The 23103-nt window shown below is 74.2% G+C and overlaps 3 protein-coding genes across 4 annotated transcripts; 1 reads left to right on the forward strand and 2 right to left on the reverse strand.

Moving 5' to 3' along the window:
* Positions 1-479: 479 nt before the first annotated feature.
* Positions 480-2878, reverse strand: ABHD15 (abhydrolase domain containing 15; the record flags this gene model as incomplete). The annotated part of the gene is given in 6 exon segments (XM_067309939.1): positions 480-873; positions 876-985; positions 2060-2253; positions 2255-2428; positions 2430-2843; positions 2846-2878. Coding segments are annotated over 6 exon segments (1275 nt in total), but the record flags the coding sequence as incomplete, so codon positions are not given.
* A 756-nt stretch (positions 2879-3634) lies between these two features.
* GIT1 (GIT ArfGAP 1) lies at positions 3635-12281 on the reverse strand. The gene is given in 35 exon segments (XM_067309695.1): positions 3635-3893; positions 3895-3960; positions 4058-4121; positions 4255-4358; positions 4360-4438; positions 4519-4592; positions 4700-4786; positions 5070-5123; positions 5361-5456; positions 5458-5589; positions 5676-5687; positions 5689-5829; position 6059; positions 6154-6280; positions 6379-6474; positions 6477-6492; positions 6593-6630; positions 6633-6689; positions 7251-7323; positions 7408-7456; positions 7670-7696; positions 7912-7954; positions 8079-8173; positions 8251-8279; positions 8281-8349; positions 8351-8383; positions 8535-8621; positions 8711-8770; positions 8772-8817; positions 8912-8916; positions 8918-8967; positions 8970-9024; positions 9103-9166; positions 9168-9209; positions 12139-12281. Coding segments are annotated over 35 exon segments (2295 nt in total). The 5' UTR covers positions 12216-12281; the 3' UTR covers positions 3635-3746.
* A 2579-nt stretch (positions 12282-14860) lies between these two features.
* Positions 14861-22445, forward strand: ANKRD13B (ankyrin repeat domain 13B). 2 transcript variants are annotated; one of them, XM_067309499.1, is made up of 15 exons: positions 14861-15001; positions 18711-18846; positions 18966-19090; positions 19187-19232; positions 19490-19633; positions 19751-19940; positions 20092-20158; positions 20250-20331; positions 20414-20478; positions 20569-20699; positions 20839-20996; positions 21167-21319; positions 21436-21596; positions 22042-22122; positions 22218-22445. In XM_067309499.1, the coding sequence occupies exons 1-15, from the start codon at positions 14891-14893 to the stop codon at positions 22437-22439; spliced, it is 1872 nt and encodes a 623-aa protein (XP_067165600.1). In that variant the 5' UTR covers positions 14861-14890; the 3' UTR covers positions 22440-22445. The 2 variants fall into 2 exon arrangements, with proteins under 2 accessions (XP_067165600.1, XP_067165601.1); XM_067309500.1 differs by having other exon boundaries at positions 22042-22118.
* The last annotated feature ends 658 nt before the right edge of the window (positions 22446-23103 follow it).

The raw sequence follows: 23103 nt of genomic DNA on the forward strand, positions 1-23103 counted from the left end.
AACACACACGTGTCTGCTGTTTTACTATGAACACTGGTCTGAGGTTTCCAGGCCCAGCACCTACAGTGATGGGTCACGAAGGATTTAAATAGGGGAATCGAACTCCTTCCTGCTTCGGTGTCTGGTAGCACCAGCTGGTATGAGTGAATCTACAGGTGTGCGTTTTCCTTCTTGTAGAAAATGCCACAAGCACTAACTGGTAAGGCTTAATGTACAGTATATTGTCAGTATTCTGGTATTCTTCTGGTTCAACATACATTATAGCTCATATATAACCTGTATTAATTGTATAGATTGTGCATTTAAAGCTGTTACCAAGTTGTCAGAAAATAAGAGAAGAGAAAAAAAAAAAAAAAGGTCATATGTAATATTTTGTTTGTAAGTATCCTTTGTATCATAGCAAAGGAAATGTTAAAAATCAACTGTAATAAAGTAATTTTAGTACATGGAGTGTCTGCTTGCGTTTCTGAGGCGGGGGGGGGGGGGAAGCGTGCTGGGGTGCAGGGACGGGGCCGCCCCGCCGTCACCTGGTGTGGGACCTCCGCCAGGCGAAGCCGGGGGCGAAGCCGGGAGCGGGCGCCCGCCGGGGCCGCTGCGGCCCCTTGCTCCGCTCCTCGGCCCGCAGGAACTCGCTCACGGCGCCGAAGTACTCGAGCACGGCGCCGTGGCTCCAGCAGCGCCCGGGGCCGCGCTGCAGGAAGCCGCAGTGGCCGCCGTGGGGGCTCAGCAGCAGGAAGAAGTAGGGGTTGGTGCGGAAGAGCTCCAGCGGCAGGGTGCGGGCCGGCGGGCCCCGCACGGGGTCGTCGGCGCTGCAGACGCAGAGCACGGGCACGGCGGCCTCGTCCACGTCGCGCAGCGGGTCGTTGCGGGCCCGTACGCCTCCCAGCTCCTGGTCCGGCAGAAGAGGGTTTCCTCCAGCTCCCGCAGCGAACGGCTGCGGAACAGCTTGTCCACGTCCACCACCTCGGCCAGGGTGCCTGCGTACCTGGGGGGGGGGGGGGGGGGGGGGGGGGGGGGGGGGGGATGGGCTGCGTCACCCCAACGCGGCCGGTTTGGGGTCCCCGGCCCGCGCGGGGCAGGGGGTGTCCCCAGGTCCCTGCAGCGCAGCATTGCCATCCCCGTTTCCGTGGCAACGAGATGCAGCGAGTGCCTGCACCCGTTGCCATGACAACAGCTTTTGCAGCTGGTGCGGGGCCGGGGGTGGGGGCCACGGGGGCATCTGCTGCCCTGGCACCACCCCCGATCCCCCCCCCCCCACCCCTCAAAATTAAACAGTGCACCCTCCCAGGCCATGCTGCCACAGCAGGAGGCTGCCCCGAAATCGCTGGCTTTAGCCCCAGAAATCTCTGTGCTTAGCTCCCCTCCCCCCCCCCTTTTTTTTAATTTATTTTTACTGTTTTGGCCCGCATTTCCCCACCAGCACATGCCCCCTCGGGGGCCCGCAGCCGCCCCACCAGCTTGGGGAGGCGCCTTGGCACCGGGGCCCGCTGCAGCGCGGCCAGAGCGGGCTGCGCACCCCACCCAGCCCACGGCAGCAGCATGAGCACGCTCCCCCCCCCCCCCCCCCCAACCCCCCCCCAAACACCCCGGGCCCCAAAAAGCTGCTCTTCTGCCTGGCCGCTGCCTCCCCGCCGGGGCTTTGCCCTTTGCTCGGAGCAGAGGGCCAGACTGGGGGCGGTTTTGCTTTGCCGATGATGCACCGGGGAGGCTCCCTCTGCTGCGGGGGGGGCACCGAGGTGTCACCCCCCCCCCCCTCCCCCGCAGGGCCGGGTGCCAGGTGCCGCACGGCTCAGCCCCTCGCCCAGGGCCGGGGCCACGCGCGCTGCGCCCTGCCCCGCCACCGCGGCCGGGCGCCTGCTGTTCATTAACCAGCGCGTTCTGCTGCGCTCAGCAGCTCTCGGCCCCCGCGCGTCTCCCCTGGCACCCCCCCCCGGCCATCCCCGCGGGCTGCAGGGCTCCTTGTGCAACAGGGCGCCCCGGGACTCGCGTCCATCTGTCCATCCGTCCGTCCGTCCGCCCCCCCCCGTCCCGCCCCGGTGGGGGGGGGGGCCCCACTGACCTGCTGAGCCCCCGCTTGAGATGCAGCAGCAGCGCCCACTCGTAGAGCCGGGGCATGGCGGCCTCGAACCAGTCGCGGCAGCGGAAGACGGGCGAGATGCAGGCGGCGGCGGCCAGCGAGCTGGAGGAGCCGCACTCGCCCAGGTAGGAGAGCAGGAGGCCGGAGCCGGAGCCCTCGCTGACAGCGAAGAGCGGGGGCAGCCGGGCGCCGGCAGCGCACGTAGGCCACCGCCTGCCGCAGGTCGCCGGGCTCCCCGAAGGGCTGCAGCCGGGGGCTGGCCAGGGGGCAGCCGTTGTGGCCCCGGCGGTTGAAGACGACGGGGACGTAGCCGCGCCGCAGCGCCCGCCGCCCCAGCTGCAGCAGCCCCCCGCGTGACCTTGCCGGCGGCGTTGGGGACCAGCAGCAGCACGGGGCTGGGGTCACCCGCGCCGCCGCCGCCGCCCGGCGCCCCTGCCACCCAGTCCAGCGCCACGATGCCGCCGTCGGCCAGCTCCAGGTGCTCCCGGGCCCCCCGCAGCTCCAGCTCCGGCTCGGGCGGCAGCAGCAGCTGCCCCAGGGTCTGGAGCCGGGGCCAGCGGCGCCAGCGCCAGCAGCCGCCCCGCAGCGCCGGGCACCGCCGCAGGCTGCGCGCCAGGTGCCGGGCCAGCGCCGAGGGCTTGCACACCAGCCGGCAGCCCCCCGCGCCGTCCTCGGCAATGACGGGCTCTCCCTCCTCCTCCTCCTCCTCCTCCTGCTGCTGCTGCTGCTGGCTCCATGCCCAAAGGTGCCAGGCCAGGAGGCCCAGGCAGGGGCGAGCGCCGCAGCCGCGGCCACCAGCGCCCCGGCCGGGCAGCATAGGGCGCACCGGCGAGGGGCACCGCGGGCGAGCGGCACCCGCGCGCCCCAGCTGCTTGCAGCGCCGCCGGCCCCCGGGCTCTCCCTGCGCGGCGGCCCGCACCGGGAACGCCCTGCCCTTGGCGCGGGGCCGTGCCGGGGGCAGCGTCACCAGCCAGGGGGACTGGGGGAAACGTGACAGGCCGCGGCCGCCTGCCCTCCCTCCCTCCCTCCCCGGCGCCGGCAGGCGAATCCCCGCGGCGAATCCCCCCCCCCCACCCCGGCCCCGAGCAGCGGAGGCAGGCGGGGGCCCGTGCAACGCTCACATCTTTATTGATACAAATGTACAAGGACGCACGGTACAGTGGGGACGGGGGCCCCCGGGCAGCCCCCCCGCCGCTTGCACCCCCCCCGATCCAGTGTAATGCCGCGGTGCGGCCCCGGGGGGGCCGCGGAGCCGGGGCGAGGGGAGGGGCACAGCCCCGCCGCCGCGGACAGCTGCGCGCGCTATGTACAGGATAAGTTAGGCGCCGCGGGCGGCACGGCGCACGGGGCAGCGGCTCGGGGCAGGGGGTGGGGGGGGGGGGGACAGGGGTAAATATATATATACACAAGGGGAGGCAGGCACCTACCGCACACCTTTGCCGGAGGACGCGCTCAGCCCCAGCTGCTCCGCGGCCCGGGATGCCAGCCGGGCAGGGCGCCCACGCGGTGCTCGCGGCACGGGGCGCTGGGGCTACGCGGCGGAGCGCGCGGAGCGGGCTACGGCCACGTGCACTGCGCCGGCTCTCCCGCTGCACCACCGCCGGAGGGAAGGGAAAAGAGACGGAGAGGAGGAGCGGTGCCCAGGGCCGGGGAGGGCGAGGGACGGCGCTCACTGCTTCTTCTCCCGCGTGGTGATGGTGACCAGCTGCTTGGCGGCCTTGGCGATGTCGTAGGCGCACTGGATGACCTGCTGCGTCAGGAGCTGGTAGTCCACGGCGGCGCCCGGCTCCGGGGGCACGGTCTTGCGGCACTCGCCTCTGCAGCCGGTAGGCGCTGGCGTTGAGCAGCCGCAGGGAGCTTCGCACCGTCTCCAGCGCCGGCTTCTGCAGCGGGGGGGGGGAACACGCGTGGGCATCAGGCTTCCACCACGCACGGGGGACACGACACCCACTGGGGATGGGGACACCCTGCACCACCTACCTTGGGGAAGAGCGAAGCCATCTCCGTCACAGCCGAGTGGATCTTCTCCGAGCAGGGCACGAAGCTGGGGGTGAGCGCAGGGGTTAGGGCCGGGCACAGCAGCGATGAGCCACCCGGGGGGTCCCGACCCACTGGGGAAAGGGGAGATTGCTGCATCCACCAGGGAACGGCTGGCCGGCCCCGCGCCCCAGCCCTACCTGTCGTGCTTGGACTCCTGCGCCGCCCGCAGCAGCTCCTGGATGTTCTTGGTGACCTGCTCGGTTTTGAGGATGACGTCCTCGGTGCTGGGCAGCCCGGGGTCCCAGCTCCCCGTCCAGCCGGGTCAGCTCGTGGGGGAAGTCCTCCTCCTTGCTCAGCTCCACGAAGCGCTTCCCCTCCATGCTGCGGGGGCCAGAGCGCCGGCGGGTGAGGGCCAGCCCCCCGCCCCGGCCCCCGGCGCGGCCCCCGGCCCCGGCGCTCACCTGAGCAGGATCTCACCCGCCTGCGTGTTGTCGTAGTCGCTGTCGGTGCCGCTGCCGTGCCGGTCCAGCTTGCTCTGCGTGGGAGAAGAGGCAGCGTCAAGCTCTGCCCAGCCCCGGCCCCGCGCCAGGGCCTGGGGGTCCCGCCGGCCCCCTCCCCGGGAGCTGCCACCCGGTACGTCACCATGTGCCGGGCACCGTCGGGCGGGCAGGAGAGCAGCGGGGAGGACGGGGGAAAGGGCACCGAGGAGGCAGACACACCTTTCCGGATCTGGAGGGGGAAGAGAGGGGGGAGACGTCGCTGGAAGGGGCGCGGAGGGGCCCGCAGCCGACCCCGGTGACGTGCGGGAGGGGGACGGGACGCCGCGGCCCTGCACGCGGCAGCCTCCCGCGGACGCCGTCCCCTGATGCCGCGGCCAGGCGGGGAGGTGCCCGGGCTGGGGCAGCGGGGGCACCCGCATGCCGCGGGCACCGCGCAGAGCACCCGGCGCCGTGCATCGGCCCCGCCACGGCTCCGGCCGCCGCAGGAGCCACCCCCACCGCGGCCCCCTTACCCGGTACACGCTGGCCGGGATGTGCACGGGGTACAGAGCCTCGTCCTCCACCTCCTGGCGACACACGAGAGGTTAAAGGTGCCGCCGGCCCCCGGGCTCCCCACAGCTGTGGGGGCCCCGTCCCTCCATCGAGGAGGGGGTCAACCGGCCCACGGGGGGGTCTGCAATGCTGCAAACCCTCCAGGGTGCAAAGAGAGCGGAGCCCGCGCACGGCCCGCGGGGATGCGCAGAGCTGGCGGCACCGGGGGGGGACACCCGCCCCAAGGAGCGCCCCGTGCCCGGCACACTCACGCTGGAGCCGAAGGGCTGGAGCCGCGTCACCAGCTCCTCCACGGGCTGCCCGAAGGGTTTGAGCGCCGAGCCGGGCTCGTACATGGAGAAGGCCTGGCTGGTCCCGGCGGTGCGCGGCGGCCGGGCCCGGGGGGTGCCCGTGCTCCGGGCGCTCGCTGGGGGTGGGCGCCGGGTGCGCGGGGCCCGTCTGCTGCCGGATCTGCGTGTTTTCCGACTGCAGCTTGTGGATCTGGAGGAAGAGGAGAAGCAGGGGGGAGGCGTGAGCCGCGAGCCCTGCCGGGCACCCCCAGCCCGGCCCCGCGGCCCGGCACCCACCTCGCGCTGCAAGCCGGCGCAGCTCGTCGCTCAGGCTGTTGTTCACCTTCATGAGCTGCTGCACCTTGGCCTCCGAGGCCGCCAGGGCTTCTTCACCTCCAGGTTACTCCTGCAGCGTGATGGGGCCGTCCGACAGGTCCGAGGAGTCCATGCTCTGCGGCGAGAGGCGCTCAGCACCGGCGCTCAGCGCCGACTCGCGCGAACCCAGTTTGCCAGCCCTGGGGGAGCAGGGCTGTCCCCCCTCTGCGGCCATCCCCAGGGCTTCGGGCGCCTGGGGCAGGACCGCGGAACGTGGTTGTCCACCCCGGGGGAGCAGAGCTGTCCCCCACCATGGCCTATCCCTTGGGGCTTCGGGGCAGGACCACGGGAACGTGGTTGTCCACCCTGGGGGAGCAGATCTGTCCCCCTCTGTGGCCATCCCCAGGGTTTCGGGGCGTGGGAACCCCGGCGCTGTCCCCGGGGCAGCCCGGGCGCTCACCGGGCACGGTTGTTGCGGGAGGCGTTGCGCAGCAGCTCCTGGTCCGTGTCCTCGTCGGAGGCGACGCTGTCGTAGTCGTGCTGGTCGTCCAGGTCGCTCTGGCTCCGCAGCGAGTAGTCGAGGGCGTCTGCGGGCCGGGCACGGGGGACGCTGAGCTCCCGCGGCGCCGCGGCGGGGTGCTGCGGAGCGGGGCGCCGCTCGGCCCCGCGCCCCCCGCGCGCCCACCTGTGGGGCTCAGCAGGCTCTTCCCTTGCTGCCGGCGCTTGAGCTTCGGCCCAGGATGTCCGATGAGCAGGGTGGCGAATTCCCGGGCGTTGAACGCGCCAGCTTCTGCCGGCCCTGCCGGGAAAAAAAAAAGGAAGGAAAAGAGGGGTGAGCGGGGAGCGGGCGGCCGGGGCGGGGGGGTGGGGGGCGCGAGGGGGGGCCCGGGGCGGCTCACCTGGTTGCGGGTGGCCGAGTACTCGGGGTTGACGGGAGGAAGGGGACGGCGCTGCGCTCCGTCACCAGTGTGCTGTGGTTCTGCGTCGTCAGCCAGACTGCGGCGAGGGCGGCAGCGCAGGGCGCCGGCGTCGGCACCGCGGCGAGCCGGAAGGACGCGGCCGCAGGGAGCCGCGCCGGCCCCATCCCGCCCCGCGGGGCCCTCACCGCCCCCCCCCCCCCCCGAGCCCCGGCCCCGTGGGGAGAGGGTCTTGCATGCACGCCCGCCTGTGCCCCCCCCCCCCCGCTACAGCCATGGGGGGGGCCCCCGCTCCAGCGCTGCCGCCTCCGCCCCGGCCGCGAGCCCCCCGCCACACGGCCGGCCCCCAGCGCTATGGGGGGGGGGGCACCCGGCACCCACCTCCGGGCTGCAGCGGCGCCGGGGCCCCTCGCGCGGAGGAAAGGGCCCCCGCGGCGCCGCCGAGGAATGAGGAAGGAGGGGCCGGCGGGGCTGGCGGCGCGGGGGGAGCGCCGGGCTCGCCGCCGCCTCCGAGCCCAGCCGAGCCGGGACGGCCGCCAGCGCCGGCCTCTCCTGGCCGCGCTCGGGGCCCGGCCCTGCTTTTTTTTTTTTTTTGGGGGGGGGGGGTGGCGGTGCACCCCATGGGGCCCCCCCGGCTCACCCGCGTCGTTCTCGCGGCGGTCCACCTCGTCGTACACGTCCATGGCGAGCTCCTCGAAGAGCCGGTTGCTGAGCTGCGGCGAGAAGGGGCGTCAGCAGCGGGGCGCGGGGGGGTCTGCCGGCCGCCCCCCCTCCACCCCCCCCTCGGCCCCACTCACCGCCTGCAGCTTCTTCTTCGCCGCCTTCGCCAGCTCGGACAGGTCCAGGCTGCCGGGGCCGGGGCGGGGGGGGGGGGGGAAGAGACATGAAGCCGGCGTCATTCCCGGCCTGCCGCTCTCCCAAAGGCTCCCCGGACGCGCTGTGGAAGGGGGAGAGGGGCCGGAGCGGCCGGGCGCAGGGTGGCGCGGGGGACCCCCCTCCCCGTGGCCCCGTCCCGGTGGTCCGGGGCGGCCCGGTGCCCGGAGGCCGAGCGGACTATACCTCTGTGCCATGCACTTTGGGCGCACCCTGCGCTCCGGAGAAGGCAGCGGAGGGAAGAACAGGATAGAGGAGGACGTTAAACGCGCACGCACGACCCCCCCCACCCCAAACCTGCCCACCCCGACCCCCCTCGGGGGCTGCAGCCCAGGGCCGGGGGTGCTGCGGTGCCGGTCGCGGGCAGGCGACCGGGGTCCCCAAATCGCTGGAGCGGGGCGGCCCGGGCGCCGGCGGCGGGCGCTCACCTGTCTGCCATCTGCGGGATGATGTAGTGCCCGTTCTTGTGGTCTGCGCAAACACAACGGCGCCGGTGAGAGCGGCTCCCCCGGCCCAGCCCGGCCCCCCGGCACGCCGCGGGCAGGAGGGAGGCAGGAGGGGGGCGCAGGCGGCAGCGCCCGGACCCGGCACTCACCCGGCTTCCTCCCGCAGAGGTAGAAGGCCAGCCGGTCCGTCAGCTCGTACTGGCACTCCACCAGCCGCTCGGCCAGCTCGTGCTGGGCCGCCTGCCTGCGAGGGCACGGGCAGGGGTGAAGTGCAGCCCCGGGGCGCAGGCGGGGCGCCCCCCCAGGCCCGCGCCCCCTCACCTGGCGTAGTCGATGGGGGTCCGGCCGTTTGACGTCGGGCGCCCCGGGGTCGGCGCCGTAGACCACCAGCAGCTCCGCTTGCAGGATCTGGCCGGCCTTAGGCGGCCACGTGCAGCGGCGTGGTGCCCTTCTCCTGCAGCAATGGCACGGCGCAGCGCGGCGCGGCGAGGCTCAGCGGGGTGCTGGCCACCGCACCCTCTCCCCGTGGCGCGGCACGGGGCGCGCGCTGGGGGGTCTCCGAGCCCCCCCATCCCCAGCAAACGGGTGCCGCCCGGGGCTCTCACCGGGTGGAAGAAGTTGGCCTGGGCGCCCAGCGAGAGCAGGCGAAGGCAGGTCTCCAGGTTGCCCGTCCGCACGCTCGAGTGCAATTGCTTGCAGAGGGCAGGTGTGGATGAGGGGGAGGTCCCGCCGGGTGGGCCACGGTGCCCCCCACCGCGCCAGGGCGTGCCCCCCGTCCCACCTTGCTGAGGTCCTTGGCGGTGACTCCGTCGTCGTCCCGGCAGGGCAGCTTGTGCACGAACCGCCAGCATCTGGTACTTGGCGCGGATGCACTCCGACTTGGTGGGGCTGGGGGGGAGGCGGTGGGGGTGAGGGGGCGGGGGGCAGCGCGGCCCCCTCCCCGCGGCACGGCACGGCGTGGCGCGGCGCGGCCGGCACTTACTGCACTGTTGTCCTGGGGGTTGGCCTTGCGGCGCCCGCTCTGCACCTGCGCCGGTCCAGCAGCGAGTGCTCCCAGATGGAGTTGGCCCCGATGCTGGCCAAGGTGTGCACCATCTGGGGAGGGGGAGGCAGGGCAGGGTGAGCGCGCGGCGGGGGGTCCCGGCGGTGGCGGGGGGGGGTCGCGGCACCCACCTGGAGCAGCGTGGCGGGCCAGGGGCTGTGGCGCAGGTGCTTGACGATGGAGATGTGCGGCCCAGGCTGCGGTGCCGCTGCAGCACTCGTCGCAGATGAGCACCCGCGGTTGATGCCGAGGCCCAGCCGGGTGTCTGCGGGGGCGGCGGGGCGTCACGGGGCGCATCCCCCCCGGCCCCCGCCGCCCCCCGCAGCTTGGGGGGGGGGGGGGGAAACTAAGTTGCCATGGAAACCCGAAGCCCGTTCCCACCAGCTAACCGCCACGGCTCACCCATCGCTCGGGGAAACCGGAGGTTCCTTAGCAACCGGGCCCCGCGGACGGGGGGGGGGGGGGGGGGGGCAGGATTCGGCCGAGCCCAGCCGGGGCGCTGGCGGGGGGGGGGGGGGGAGCGGCGCAGGTGCCGCCGCCCCCCCCCGCGCCGCCGCCCCCCCCCCCCGGCGCCCCGGCCGCGCTGCCCTTCCCCCCGGCCGGGCCGGACTGGAGCCTTTTGTGTCCGCGGGAGAACAAAGGGCCGTTTGAGCGCCGGGCGCTGCGGCTCCGAGCTGGCACCCGGGGACCCGCGCCGGCCCCCGGGGGCCCCGCTCCGGCCGGGCGGCAGCGCCGGGCGCACGTGCAGCTCCGCCGATGCCCCCGCCGCGGGGCAGGGGCGCCTCGCGCACCCCGCGCTGCCCTCGGCCCCGGAGCGGCGAGGACGCGGTGCGAGGTCACGGCGCTCCCGGCCCGCGGCAGCCTCCCGAGCGGCCTCCAGCTGCGCCGCGGCCGGGATTTCGGGAGCCCCCGGCTGGCTCGCGGCCCCCGCCGTGCAGGGTGCCGACGCCGCGCCGTGCCGACCCAGCTCGGCGCTACCGCTCCGGCCCCGGAGCCGCCGATGCCGCAGGGCCTGGGCGAAGGGGCAGCACCGCGGGCGGGAAGGAGCCCCAGGGGCGAGGAGCGCCCCGAGCGGCCGCGTGCCGAGCGGGGCTGCGGCGGCTCTTTCCCGTTATCCCCACGGAGGAAGCCTGGCAGGCGGCAGTGCAGCCAGCCCGCCCCGCTCTTCCTTCCTGCCCCAGCAGAAAGGGCGGCCGGGGGTGCCGGCACGCCGGCTGCACCCCGCCGCAGGGCACCGGCGCCGTGCCGCGCCGTCGGGGAGGTGTCGGGGAGCCGCGGCGCGCAGCCCGGCCTGGCGGCTCTGCGCGCGCAGATGGCAGGGCCTTGGCAGCCGGCGCGGCGGCGGCTGTGCCCGCGCACGCTGCCCACGGGGCGCTGCGGGAACAGCACGCCACGCGGGGGGGGGGAGGGGGAGAGCCAGGAAGGCTCCCCGCAGCCCACCTGCCTGCCGGGAGCCCCGGAATGGAGCCGAGCCCGTTTGCTGGCTTCGCCTCCCCCTGGCTCGGCACCCCAGCAGGGTGCCCAGCGGCACACGGAGCGGTCCCGAGCGCTGGAGCACGCGGGAGCGCCCGGTGCCCTGCACGGATGCTGAGCGGAGCACGCAGGGGGCGAAGCGGCGGCGTGCCGGGCACGCGGCGCGCCGGGCACCCCGCAGTGCGCTCCCCCCGCGCGGCGCGGGAGGAAACAGGCCTGCTGGACTTTATAACTCATTTCCTCACATGGCTGCCGGGTGATAAGAGATTGGAAGAAACTGGTTTCCATTTCCCCCGCCCGGGAGGAATCCTTGACACACGGCAAGCCGCGCGCCGCCGCCTCGCCGGGATGCCCCGTGCCCGGCCGGCAGGCGCCATCCCGCTGTCCCACGGCCCCGGGCACCTCCGGGGAGTTGCTGCGCGGCCCTGGGCCCCGCCGGGACTTGCCTGCCAGTGGGGGGAAGCACCCAAACCCGTGGGGCAGCTCTGCTCCCACGCGAGCCCGGCGGCTCTCCTGGCAGGATCCGGCCCTTGGCATGCGGCAATGATAAATTCAGCACACCCTTCGCCCGGAGGCAGCTTTCCGGGCCCGGCTCCGAGCGAGCCTCGACGCTCGGCCCTTTTCATTCATTAGCTCAGCGCCGTGGAAATTCACCCCGGCTGGCAGGGCGCAGCTCGGGGTGCTGGGGGTGCTGCCCCGGCCCCCACGGCCACCTCTGCACTGGTTGCACGGCGTGCCCAGCACCCAGCTCACATCCGGCGCGGGGGCTGCCGGGCACTGGTGCAGCCGGGGACGCGAATCGTCTTGCCCAGGCTCAGGCTCCGGCTTGCAGCGGGGCCGACGCGGGCCTGGTGCAGCCCTGCGCGGCAGCACCCGATCCGCAGCCGGCCGGCGCAGGGTGCTGGGCAGGAGCGGGGTGCCCCTCGGCAATCCGGGGGGGGGGAAAGAGGGCCCCCCCCCCCACGCTGCACTTACAGGGTCCCCGGTGCTGCTGGTGCAGATCGGGTGCATCCCCAGCCTGCAGCAGCAGCCCCCGCGCCCGGGGGTGCAAAGGGCTGGTGGGTCGTGTGCTGGGGGGGGGGTTGGGGTGCACTGGGGGCCTCGCTGCGGAGGGGGGGGGGGATGGGGCGCTGGTTAGGGCTCATCGGGGGCACAGTAGGGATTTGCTGGAAGATTCCTGGGGGTGCAACAGGGTTGCACCGAGGGGCTCCTGGGGGCTCCCCGGGGGCACGCTGGGAGCTCACCAGAGGGGATCCTGGGGGCACAACAGGGGCCTCACTGGGGGAAAATGGGGTGCACTGCAGCATGCAGAGGGGGCCCGGCGGGGAGAAAATGGGGTGCCCCACGGCATGCAAAGGGGGCCCAGCGGGGGGTGCACCGCGGGGTGCAAAGGGGGCCCGGCGGGGAGAAAACGGGGTGCCTCGCGGTGTGCAGAGGGGGCCGGGTGGGGGGCGCACCGCGGGGTGCACCTCGGGGTGCAAAGAGGGCCCGGCGGGGAAGAAACGGGGTGGCCCGCAGCGTGCAAGGGGGCCGCAGCGCGGGGGGCGCACGGCGCCCGCAGCACGGGGTGCAAAGCGGGGGGAGGGTGCCGGGGGCCCGGGGGCGCAGCACGCGGAGCGGCGGCGGCGGCGGCGGCGCGGGGGCGCAGCGAGGGCTGCGGGGGCGGCGGCGCGGCGGGCCGGGCCGGGCCGGGGCGGCGGCGGGCGGCGCGGCCCTTACCTGGGGCGCTGCAGTCGGCGCACACCTCCGCCCGCTGCGCCTTCCGGGACATCCTGAGCGGCGAGGCGGGCCCGGGCCCGGGCGCGGGCCTCTGCGCCAGCGTGGGGCGGCGGCGGCGGCGCCGGGCCCGCCGGGGGCGCCGGGCCGGGGCGCGGCGGCGAGGCGCGGCGAGGGGCCGGGGCCGGGGCCGGCGGGGCCGCGGCGCGCCGGGGCTGCCGGCTGCTCGCAGCGCCCGGCGGCTCCGCAGGAAGCGGCGCAAGCCCGGCCCCGCCGGGGGAGGGGCCGCGCCGCCCCCGCCCGCCCGCCGCCGCCGCCGCCGCCGCTGCGCCCGCACCGGCACCGGCGCCGGCACCGGGCCTCCGCGCCCCCGCCGCCCGCCGCCCGCCTCCGCGCCCCGGCCCCGGGACCGGCCACCGCGACCCCCATGCCGGGCGGCCCCCGCCGGCCCTGCGCCCCGTCGCGGACCTGCTCCTGGCCCCGGTCCCGGCCCCAGTTCTGTGCATCCTGGTGCCGGTCCCGGTGCCGGTCCTGCGTGCCCTCCCGCTCCCGGCCCCGGCCCCGGCCTTGGCGCTGTGCACCCCAGCCGCAGGCCTGGACATCCCCCCATTCCTGGGCACCGTCCTGGACCTGCTCTTGGTCCCAGTCCAAGCTGCGGTTCTGTGAACACCCCTGCTCCTGGCCCTGCTCCTGGCCCCGGTCCTGCGTACCCCAGCCCTGGTCCTGGGCACCATCCTGGTCCTGGCCCTGGTCCTGTGCACGCCAGCCCCGGTCCTGTCCCCCCATCCTGGGCCTGGCCCCTGCCCCGTGCGCCCTCCCCAGTCCCGGCTGCACTGCAGGGCGCAGCACCAGCAGCCCCCGTGCCCGGCTGGGCTGGGGGCTGAGGGGGGCCCGGAGCCCTGGGTTCCCTGCCCGGCTCTGGGAGGGGCTGGCAGGACTCCCGGCTCCTGTCCGTGGCGTGGCTAAGGGCCTCAGTTTCCCCATCCAGAGGTGGGGGTGGCCCCCACCCGTGGAGACCTCTGGGATGGATGAACCCCTCCATGGCTCTGGCTCCCTGCATGGCGGGGCCAGGCACGAGTGATTTTTTTGGGGGTGGTGGTGATTAGACTGGGATCTGTTTGGGATCCAGTCCCTGCTCTGGGATCTTTTCAACCCCCAGAGCCGGGGACGCCCCCGAAACACCAGTGGGGCCTCTGCGAGCAGCCGGAGGGGCCCCGAGCCGCCGTGTCCTGGGCACCTCCCGCACCAGCGCCGGGGGCACCTCCTCGCCCCACGCCAAGCGGGGCCAGCGGCTCGGCCCCCAGCTCGGCCGAATCCTGCCCCCCAGCACCGCCGCGGGGCAGGTTCTGTGGCCGCCGCCGGTGACCTCATCGCTGGTTGCTATGGAGATGGCTTATGACATCATAGGGCACGGGGGGGGGCTCCGGGGAGAGGGGGATGCTGCACGGGGAGGGCGGCCCCAGCCCCGGGGAGCAGCGAGCGGGGCGGGTGCGGCGGAGGAGCCGGGGGAACGGCTGCTCCCAGCACCGCCGCCACCGTCGCAGCCACGGCAACGGAGAATAAAAACAACGTGGAGTTATTCCTTGGGGCTGTTCCCATGGGGGGGGGGGGGAGCAGCTCGGGGGCAAGGCCGCGGGGTGCCGGGCAGGCCAGGAGCCCCGTAGTGCCGGGGGGAGCTGGGGCACCCAGCAGCAGACCCTGCTGGGCCCTTCCTGCATCCGTGGGGATGCTGCGGCACAAAGGGGCACGCGGTGGGGCAGGCATCCCTGCCCGGGGGTGGGAATGCCGTGGGGCAGGTGTCCCTGCCCGGAGAACGGGAACGCTGTGTGGGGCAGGTGACCCTGCCCGGAGGACAGGAGCGCCGTGGTGCGGGCATCCCTGCCCGGCAGAGGGGAAGGGTGCCGGAGCCGGGAGTGGGGCCAGCCAGGAGTGCAGTGCTGGGAAGGCCCAGCCTCGCATTGTTCTCCGGCAGCAGCCGGAAAACATGACTCCCGCCCCGGAGAAACGCAGGCGGAAAAGGAAACGCAGGGGCAGGGGCCACGGGCCCAGCCTTTCACCATGGCGGGGGGCCACAGCGCAGGGGGCCATTTGGCACCCACCGGCGCAACCGCATCCCCCACTGCCTTTGCTGCTTCCCCACCTTGTGCCGAGAGCCGCCGGCCCGTGGGGTGGGGGTGGGGGAGAAATCAGCTGGGGGGGATGTGCTGGGGGGATGGGGGCCGCTGGGGTGTCCCTTCACGGCCACCTGTGCACGGCCCCATGGTGCGCAGGGGTCCGGGGGCAGCGGGGTCCCCGGGGGTGCGGGGCTGGGGGACGCGGCAGGAGCCCCGGCGGGGGGGCGAGCGGTGCCGGGGAGAGGAGGAAGAGGAGGAGGAGGAGGAAGGCGATGAGGGCGGGGGGGGGGGGACTACAAGTCCCATGAGGCCGGGCGGGTGCCCGGGGGAAGCACCGGCCGCGGGGGGGGTGCCGCTCCGCTGCGCTCCGCCCCGCGCCCCGCTCCGCTCCGCGCTCCGCTCCGCGCCCCGCCGCGCCGCGCCCCGCTCCGCCCCGGCCGCCCCCCGCGCCCGCTCCGCCCCGCGCCGCGCCGCGCCGCCCCGCCGCCCCCCGCTCCGCTCCGCTCCGCTCGGCTCCGCTCCGCGCCCCGCTCCGCGCCCCGCCGCGCCCCGCCCCGCGCCCCGCCGCGCCCCGCCGCGCCGCCCCCCGCGCCCGCCGCTCCAGCATGCACGGAGGATGCTCGCGTCTTGCTCAGGCAGGAAGGGGCCGGAGGGCAGGTACCCGCTGCACTACCTCGTCTGGCACAACCGCGCCCGCGACCTGGACCGGGAGCTCAGCGCCAAGCAGGTGGGGCCGCGGGCGGCGGCGGCGGCGGGTGGGCCCGGCCCGGCCCGGCTCGGTTCGGTTCGGTTCGGCCCGGCCCGGCCCGGCTCCGCGCGGCTCCGTACGGCTCGGGCTGATGCAATGCTGCCGCCGGGCTTGCACGGCTCCGCGGGCTTGTAGCCGGCTCCCCTGCACGGGGATGAGGATGGAGATGAGGATGGAGATAGGGATGGGGATGAAGATGGGATAGGGATGAGGATGATGATGGGGATGAGGATGGGCATGGGGTCCCCCTGCGGCGGCCCCGATGCTGCCGAGCTCTGCAGCAGGGCGGAGGGATCAGCCGGGGGTACCCAGGGGTGCCGGGGTGCCCGTGGCTTCCCTTGGGGTCCCCCCAGCCGGGGGAGAGCAGGTCTGTGCCAGCCACCGTGGGGGTCAGTGCCACCCGCGGGTCCCCAGTGCCCCCCAGCATACCCAGCCCCACGTGCCCCCAGCTCCCAGCCGCCCTGCTAGGCCTCATCGGGCACCAGGCACCCAGAGCCGGGCCAGCCGGCACCCTGCTGCCCCGGCGGTGCTGGCCCAGTGGCGGGTGCAGCCCCTGGATTGCAGCCCCCGTCTCCCCACGCTCCGGCCAGGTCCCTCTCTGGGGTGCGCTGGGCCCTGGCGCTGCCAGCACCCCGGGGTGCAAACCCGGCAGCCCGAGGAGGCCACACAGGGTGGGGGGATCCCCACACCTGGAACCCCCCCTGCACCCAGCTGCCGGGGCGCCGTGCCGCCCGGTGACCCAGCGGGGCCGCCGGAGCATCCCCAGGCGGCTTCCCCCAGCCTCCCTCTCCCCGGTGGCGTTTGCAATTCAGGTAATTAAAACCCAACCCCGAAGACGCAGGAAACCGCAGGCGCTCCGGCGAGGCTGCCGGCGAGGCGCTGCCCCAGCATCCCTCTCCGCCCCGCGCGGCTCCCGTCCCCTCCGCTCGTGGGTGGCCCCGGGGTCAGCCATGCCGCAGGTGGCCGGGTGCGTCCGGTGGGGGGGGGGGGGTCGTGGGGCCACTGTGATGCTCCCACCAGGATCGATGATCCCACCGGGATGCGGGCGATGGCTCCCGCCACACCCGCCTCCATTGTGGGAGCCGGCTGGGGGGCTGCGCACGCCCGGCACTGCCGGGGCCTCGACCCCGCAGCCCAGCGTCGCCCCGCGGCATCACCGGCAGATTTTATTTCCGTGATAATTTGGAGTCATTTTTCCCAGGAGCTCGGCGCGGCAGAGATCAAAGATCGCCTCCGAGCCGGGAGGCACGCGCGCTGCTGGCTCCACCGGGGCGAGGAAGCACAGGGCAGGCTCCGAAAGCGGGAGGGCGGCTTCGGCCCCGCTCGCTCGGGACCTGAGCCCCCTCCCCTGCAGCCCCGGCCGGCGGAGGGGCTTCTCCCGTCGCCGTAGCCGTGCCGCAGATGTCACCACTGCCATTTGCACGGCGAGCGGAAAGCGAGCCACGTGCGCACTCCGGCGCTGCCGGGCCGGGCCCTGTGGGGGACGGTGCCAATGGGGTGCGCTGTGGGGTGCCGAGCTGGGGCCAGGGCCAAGCCCAAGCCCGTGGGTGCTGGCGGGGGCCCTGGGGGAAGGGGGCTGGAGCCAGCCCAGCCTGAGCCCCCCTGCCTCCATCCAGGGCCTCCAGGGACACCGGAGCTGAGATCAGCCCTTCTGCCCCCCAGAGCGCCCCACGGCTAATGGGGTGGGTGCTCGGTGCTGCACGTGTTCCTGGGTGCCCCACCGAGGGGTCTGCCCTGCTTCCCCCGTTGGGCCCGGGCACCTGCGTGGGGGACAGGAGCGGCGTGAGGACGCGGAACGGAGCCCGTTGTGCTGGGACGCCCCGGCCGCGCAGTCGCCTGCAGCCTGCCCCATCCCGCAGGGCAGGGAGCGGGGCGACGCCGCTGCCCCCCAGGCCCCTTGTGCCGCCCGGGAACGCTGCGGGGCCGGGGCCATGCCCATGCCCAGAGCTGGGCCAAGGGGCCGAGCCCCCGGCAGATCCAGCTTTGCAGGGCAGGCACCGCTCCGGGCTGGCAGCAGGCAGGGAAGGGGCTCATCCTGCCTGAACCCCGGTAGTCTGGGAGCATCGGGGCCTGGGCACAACCGCGGCACTGAGCCGTGCTGCACGCCGCAGCCGGCTGGCAGCTTGCAGAGCCGGGGGGGTCGGGGTGGCAGAGCCGGGGTCCTGCACCGCCGCCACCCCGGCCCGGGCCCCGAGGGGGTCGCAGCCTCGGGAAGGGCAGCATTGGGGGGGTCTGTGCTGCACCCCCCACCGGGAGCTGCCCCAGCCCCAGCGCCTGGGGAAAATTGGGTCGCGCTGCATCCCCTGGGGTTGGCTCTGGCGCGGGGGCCTCGTCCTGCTCGGTGCCGGGGCAGGACCACGGCTGGGGGGGCAGATGGGGCGTCTCGCGCACCCCAGGAGCCCTGCTGAGCCTGCAATGCTCGTCCCCCGGCTGGGGGGTGTTTGCTTTAATTAGAACCTTTTCATTAGTGCAATTAAGACGAAGCAGTCGCCGTGGAGAGCAGTTTTGCAGCGCGCTGTGCTCCCCGCGAGCCGGAGGGGCTGCTCGGCTCCGGCAGCGCGTGGCTGGGCCGCTCGGCACGGCTGCCTGGGTGCCTGGGGCTGGGGGCACCCGCTGGCCAGGCTCGCTTGCCGCCCCGCGGCAGGGGGTCCCACTGTACCGGTGGGCGGCGGGACGTGCCGGGGTCGCTCTCCCGGGTCGGGCAGCGCTGCAATAACAAGGAGCAACCTGGGAGCCGGCTCCGCTTGCAAACGAGCGCTGGGCAATTAGCGTGCACCCGGGGGCTGGCGAGGCTGCTGCTGCGGCCTCCCTACCCGCGCTCTGCCCCCCGCCGCAGCGGCCCCGAGACCGGCACGGTTCGGCAGGCCGGGGCAGCATTGGGCGGTGCCGTGCCGTGCCGTGCCGTGCCATGCCCGCGGAGCAGCTCCCGTGCACCCCGAGCACGGGGCAGGGCTGGGGCCCCCCCGCTCCAGGACAAGGCTGCACCCCACGCCGGGAGCAGGGCGATGGCGGGGGCTTGGGGCGCCGTATCCGTTGGGAGCTCCGGAGGGGAGGGATTCCTCCGGGCTGGCTGGGAGCCAGGCTCCAGGCTTGGCAAAAACAAACGCAGCCCCAGCTCGCGGCGCGGCGCGGCTCCCCGGGGCCCGGGGATCCTCGGCGCAGACGCTCCGCTCACGCAGCGCCTCCCGCCCCCGCGTCAGGCAGGGCCACACGTGCGCGCCGGCTCCGCAGCGCCCGCCGTGCTGGCGCTCCCGGCCACGCGGCGCAGGGGGGCCGCTGGCATCGGCTGCCTGGCAACTGCTCCCCCCCTCTCATCCCCGAAATGCAGGAGCTGGCCCGCTCGCCTGGCCCGCTCCGGGCTGCTGGCAGCCCCCGGCGGTGCGGAGCCCTGAGCGTCACGCGGGGGGATCTGCCACCCGCCGCCTTGCGGCCCCCCTTGTCCGTGCCGAGCTCTCTCCATGGGGCTGGTCCCGGCTGCGAGGAGCGGGACAGGTCCCAGCCCATTTGGAGAGCCGGCTGGGGGGCAGTGCAGGTGCCGGGCCTCGTGCGGCTCCGGGGGGGGGGGCACCGCGAGACCGGGATGCTCCTGGAGATGGGGGCAGATGTCAGCTGCTTCCTGCCCCGGCCTGGTTTTGGCAGGGAGGGCAGGCTGCAGGCGGCACCCTGAGCCCCCGCTGCCCCCCGGCAGGCCGACATCGAGCAGCTGGACCCCCGCGGACGCACCCCGCTGCACCTGGCCACCACGCTGGGCCACCTCGAGTGCGCCCGGGTGCTGCTGAAGCATGGCGCCGACGTGGGCAAGGAGAACCGCAGCGGCTGGACAGGTGAGCGGGGTGCCGCACCGCCGCGTCCCCCCCCCCGGGCCGCGCTCGCCCCGGGGCCGGCTCCCGTGCCGTGCCGTGCCGTGCCGTGCCACCGGGCACTGCCTCTCTGCTCCCTGCAGTCCTGCAGGAGGCCGTGAGCACCCGCGACCTGGAGCTGGTGCAGCTGGTGCTGCGCTACCGCGACTACCAGAGAGCCGTCAAGCGCCTGGCCGGGATCCCCATCCTGCTGGAGAAACTGCGCAAGGTGGGCTCCCCCCAGCCCCGCCGCCGGCCTCCCCGGGGGCTGCCGGGGGCACCCAGGTGGCCGGGCTCCCCGTGACGCCTCTGTGCTCCCCCCCAGGCCCAGGACTTCTACGTGGAGATGAAATGGGAATTCACCAGCTGGGGTAAGCTTGGAGCGGGATGGAGAGCAGGAGCTTCCACGGAGCCTTCCCCGTCTCCAGCATTGCCTCCATCCCCATCCCTGTCCCCACGATGGGGGCTGCCTGTCCCCCCTTGTCCCCTTGCACCCTGTCTTGGCAGGTGCGGAGGCGCTGGGCTCGCTGGGTGCCCGGCAGCCCCCACCCAGCTCAGCGTTTGCAGCCCAGCCCAGGGTGGGACACGCAGGGTGGTCCTGCTACGGGCTATGGCCATCTCTCCCCAGTGCCCCTGGTGTCCAAGATCTGCCCCAGCGACACGTACAAGGTGTGGAAGAGCGGCCAGAACCTGCGGGTGGACACCACACTGCTGGGCTTCGACCATATGACCTGGCAGCGGGGCAACCGCAGCTTCGTCTTCCGGGGGCAAGGTGAGCCGGGCCGGATCCGCCACCTCGCAGCCCCCGTGCCGGGGAGCGTGCCGCGGAGCTCGGCGGGTGCCGGGCTCGGTCCGCCCCGTGCGCCCTGAGCCGGTCCTCCCCCCGCAGACACCAGCGCGGTGGTGATGGAGATCGACCACGACCGGCGGGTGGTTTACTCGGAGACGCTGGCCCTGGCCAGCCACGACCAGGAGGTGCTGCTGGCTGCTGTGCAGCCCACCGAGGAGCAGGTGATGGGGCGGCTCACGGCGCCCGTCGTCACCACGCAGCTCGACACCAAGAACATCGCCTTCGAGAGGTGGGACCCACAGCGGGGGACATGGGCTGGGGGGGTGACGCTGGAAACAGGTGGCCCCCGGCGGGGATGCCCACATCCGGGGCAAGCCACCTGGTCCAAGCGAGACCCTCCTTCCCGTCCGTTGCTCACGGCTGCCTCGCGTCGCCCCCAGGAACAAGTCCGGGATCCTGGGCTGGAGGAGCGAGAAGACAGAAATGGTGAACGGGTATGAGGCCAAGGTGAGGGGCAGGCGGTGGGCAGGGTTTGACCCGCGCAGGGGGGGTCTGCTGGGGGAAATAGCCATCTCTGCCATGGGTCTTCCTCGCCCAGGTCTACGGCGCGTCCAACGTGGAGCTGATCACGCGGACGCGGACCGAGCACCTCTCGGACCAGCACAAGGGCAAGAGCAAAGGTGGGGGCCGGTGCCGGGCCGGGGGCTGCCCGGGGGGGGGGGGGGGCGCACCGGCCCCGGGGCTCACGCGCGTCTCTCGCAGGCAGTAAGACCCCGCTGCAGTCCTTCCTGGGCATCGCCGAGCAGCACGTGGGGCCCAACAACGGGGTGAGTGTGCTGGGGGGGGGGGGGCCCCCGTGGCCACCGCTGCCGCCCCACGGCTGTGCCCACGCCGACCCGCACCGGGTGTCCCCGCAGACGCTGATCACGCAGACGCTGAGCCACACCAACCCCACGGCCATCACACCCGAGGAGTACTTCAACCCCAACTTCGAGCTGGGCAACAGGGACATGGGGCGGCCCATGGAGCTCACCACCAAGACGCAGAAGTGAGGGGGCGAGTGGGGCGGGGGGGGGAGCCGGGAGGGCAATGCCGCATCCCTGCCCGCTCCGGTGCAGGGTCCCTGGGGAGACGCGGGGGGTCCCGGGCCGGTGGCCGTCCCCAGCGTGGCGCCTTGTCCCGTGCAGGTTCAAGGCCAAGCTGTGGCTGTGCGAGGACCACCCGCTGTCCCTGTGCGAGCAGGTCGCCCCCATCATCGACCTCATGGCAATAAGCAACGCGCTCTTCGCCAAGCTGCGGGACTTCATCACGCTGCGCCTCCCTCCCGGCTTCCCCGTCAAGATCGGTGAGGGCGGGCGGGCGGGCGGGCGAGCCAAGGCCGGCACCACCCCACCCCTGGGGCCCCCCAACCCAGAAGGGGGGATCCTTGCTGCCTGCCCGGCCCCACGGCGCCTGCAGCCAGCTCCGCTCCCGCATCCCCCTCACCACCCTCTTCTGTTTTGTTGGTTTTGGCAGAAATCCCCATCTTCCACATCCTCAACGCCCGCATCACCTTCGGCAACCTCAACGGGTGCGACGAGCCCGTCAGCTCTCTGCGCCACAGCCCCAGCAGCGAGGCGCCCTCGCCCAGCAGCGACTCCTCCAGCGTCAGCAGCTCCAGCTCCCTGAGTACGTGGGGATGCGGGGGGGGGGTCCTGTCCCGGGGGTGGAGGTGGGGGGGGGCCCGGTGTTGGGGGGGGGGGGGGCGCTCCGTGTCGCCAGCCGTGCCCGGTGTCTCCCCGCAGCCTCGTGCCGGGCGTGCGAGATGGACCCGTCGCTGTTCGAGGTGCCGCGGGGGTACAGCGTGGTGGGCAGCCACCAGGACGCCCTGCGGGAGGACGAGGACGACCTGCTGCAGTTCGCCATCCAGCAGAGCCTGCTCGAGGCCGGCAGCGAGTATGACCAGGTGGGCTCGCGGCACGGCCCCCCCCCCCCCAAGAACCAGAGCCACCGAGTCCCCTTGTCCCCCAGGGCCGGGTGACCGGGGGGCACCGCAGCCCTCGTGCAGGGGCACAGCGCCGGCATTGCCTGAGCCATGGGAAAATGGGTGGGCGGCCGTGGGAAAACCGGGCAGCCGTGGGAAAAACGGGCGGCCGTGGGAAAAAAACGGTTGGCCACGGGAAAACAGGTGGCCACGAGAAAACAGGTGGCCACGGGAAACCGGGCAGCCATGGGAAAACCAGGCAGCCATGGGAAAATGGGCAGCTGTGGGAAAAACGGGCGGCCACGGGAAAACGGGTGGCTGTGGGTAAAATGGGCGGCCCTGGCTTGCCGAGCCCTGCCAGCTCCCGCGCTGGTGCCGAGGGGACCGCGGCAGCGTGCCAGGGGCTCCGAGCACCCCCGTCCCGCAGGTCACCATCTGGGAAGCGCTGACCAACAGCAAGCCGGGCACCCACCCCATGTCGCACGAGGGCCGCCGGGGAGACAGGTTGGTAAGGTCTGGCCAGCCCCGGCGGGGCGGGGAGCGGGCGCCGGGGCCGCGGGGCCGCTGCGGGCGCCGCGCTGACGGCCCCGTGCCGCCCGCCAGGACGCCGCAGCACGCGCCGGCCCCGCGGCCCCCCGGGCCCCCGCAGCCGGGGGGGGGCGGCGGGCCCGGCGCCCTGTTCCCCAGCTACGCGGAGCAGCTGCGGCTGGCCATGGCGCTGTCGGCGCGGGAGCAGGAGGAGGCCGAGCGCCGGACGCGCCAGGAGGAAGAGGAGCTGCAGCGCATCCTGCAGCTCTCGCTGACGGAGAAGTGACCCCGCGCTGAGCAAACCCCCCCGGCTCTGGGGCTGCGGACGGGGACGCGGCCGTGCCCGGGGACGCGGAGCCACGCCGGACGGGGGGAGCTGGTCCCGGCAGCGCACGGAGCCACGGATGGGGGGGGGGGGGGGCAGTCCAAACGGTGCAGAGGCCAAACTGGGGGGGGGTGGGGGGCAGGATTTGGCCCTGGAGTGGGAGACGGTCCCTGCAGCTGGGGGGTGGGTGCCGGGGGCTCGACCCCGCGGCTGGGGCAGCACCGGGGGCAGCCCCGCAGCCGGGGTAGGGGGGACGGCGGGGGGCAGCCCCCCCCCCCATGCCCCGGGCAGCCCCCCGCCGTGCTGCGGGCCCCTTGGGGAGGCTGGGGGGGGGGGGCACATCCCGGCCCGGAGCCGTGGGGCTGGCGGCTGGGCCCCCTTGGCCAGGCGCTATCAAGTGCACTTACCCGGGAGCTGCTCTGCCTGCCATGGGGGGGGGGGCTCAGCCCCACGGCACCCCACAGCGGCACGGGGATGCACAGCCCCCCCCCTTCCCCCCCCCCCCCCCCGCCATGGGGGCAGCAAAGGGGGTGCCTGTGCGGGACGCCCCGGGGTCACACTCCTTCCCCCCCCCCCCGCTCCAGCCCCCCCCCCGGCCCCCCCGGCAGCGCTGCGCCCGCCTCATCCCGGGCACCG

Source organism: Apteryx mantelli, chromosome 22, assembly GCF_036417845.1.
Source record: "Apteryx mantelli isolate bAptMan1 chromosome 22, bAptMan1.hap1, whole genome shotgun sequence".
Taxonomy (NCBI): Eukaryota; Metazoa; Chordata; class Aves; order Apterygiformes; family Apterygidae; genus Apteryx; species Apteryx mantelli.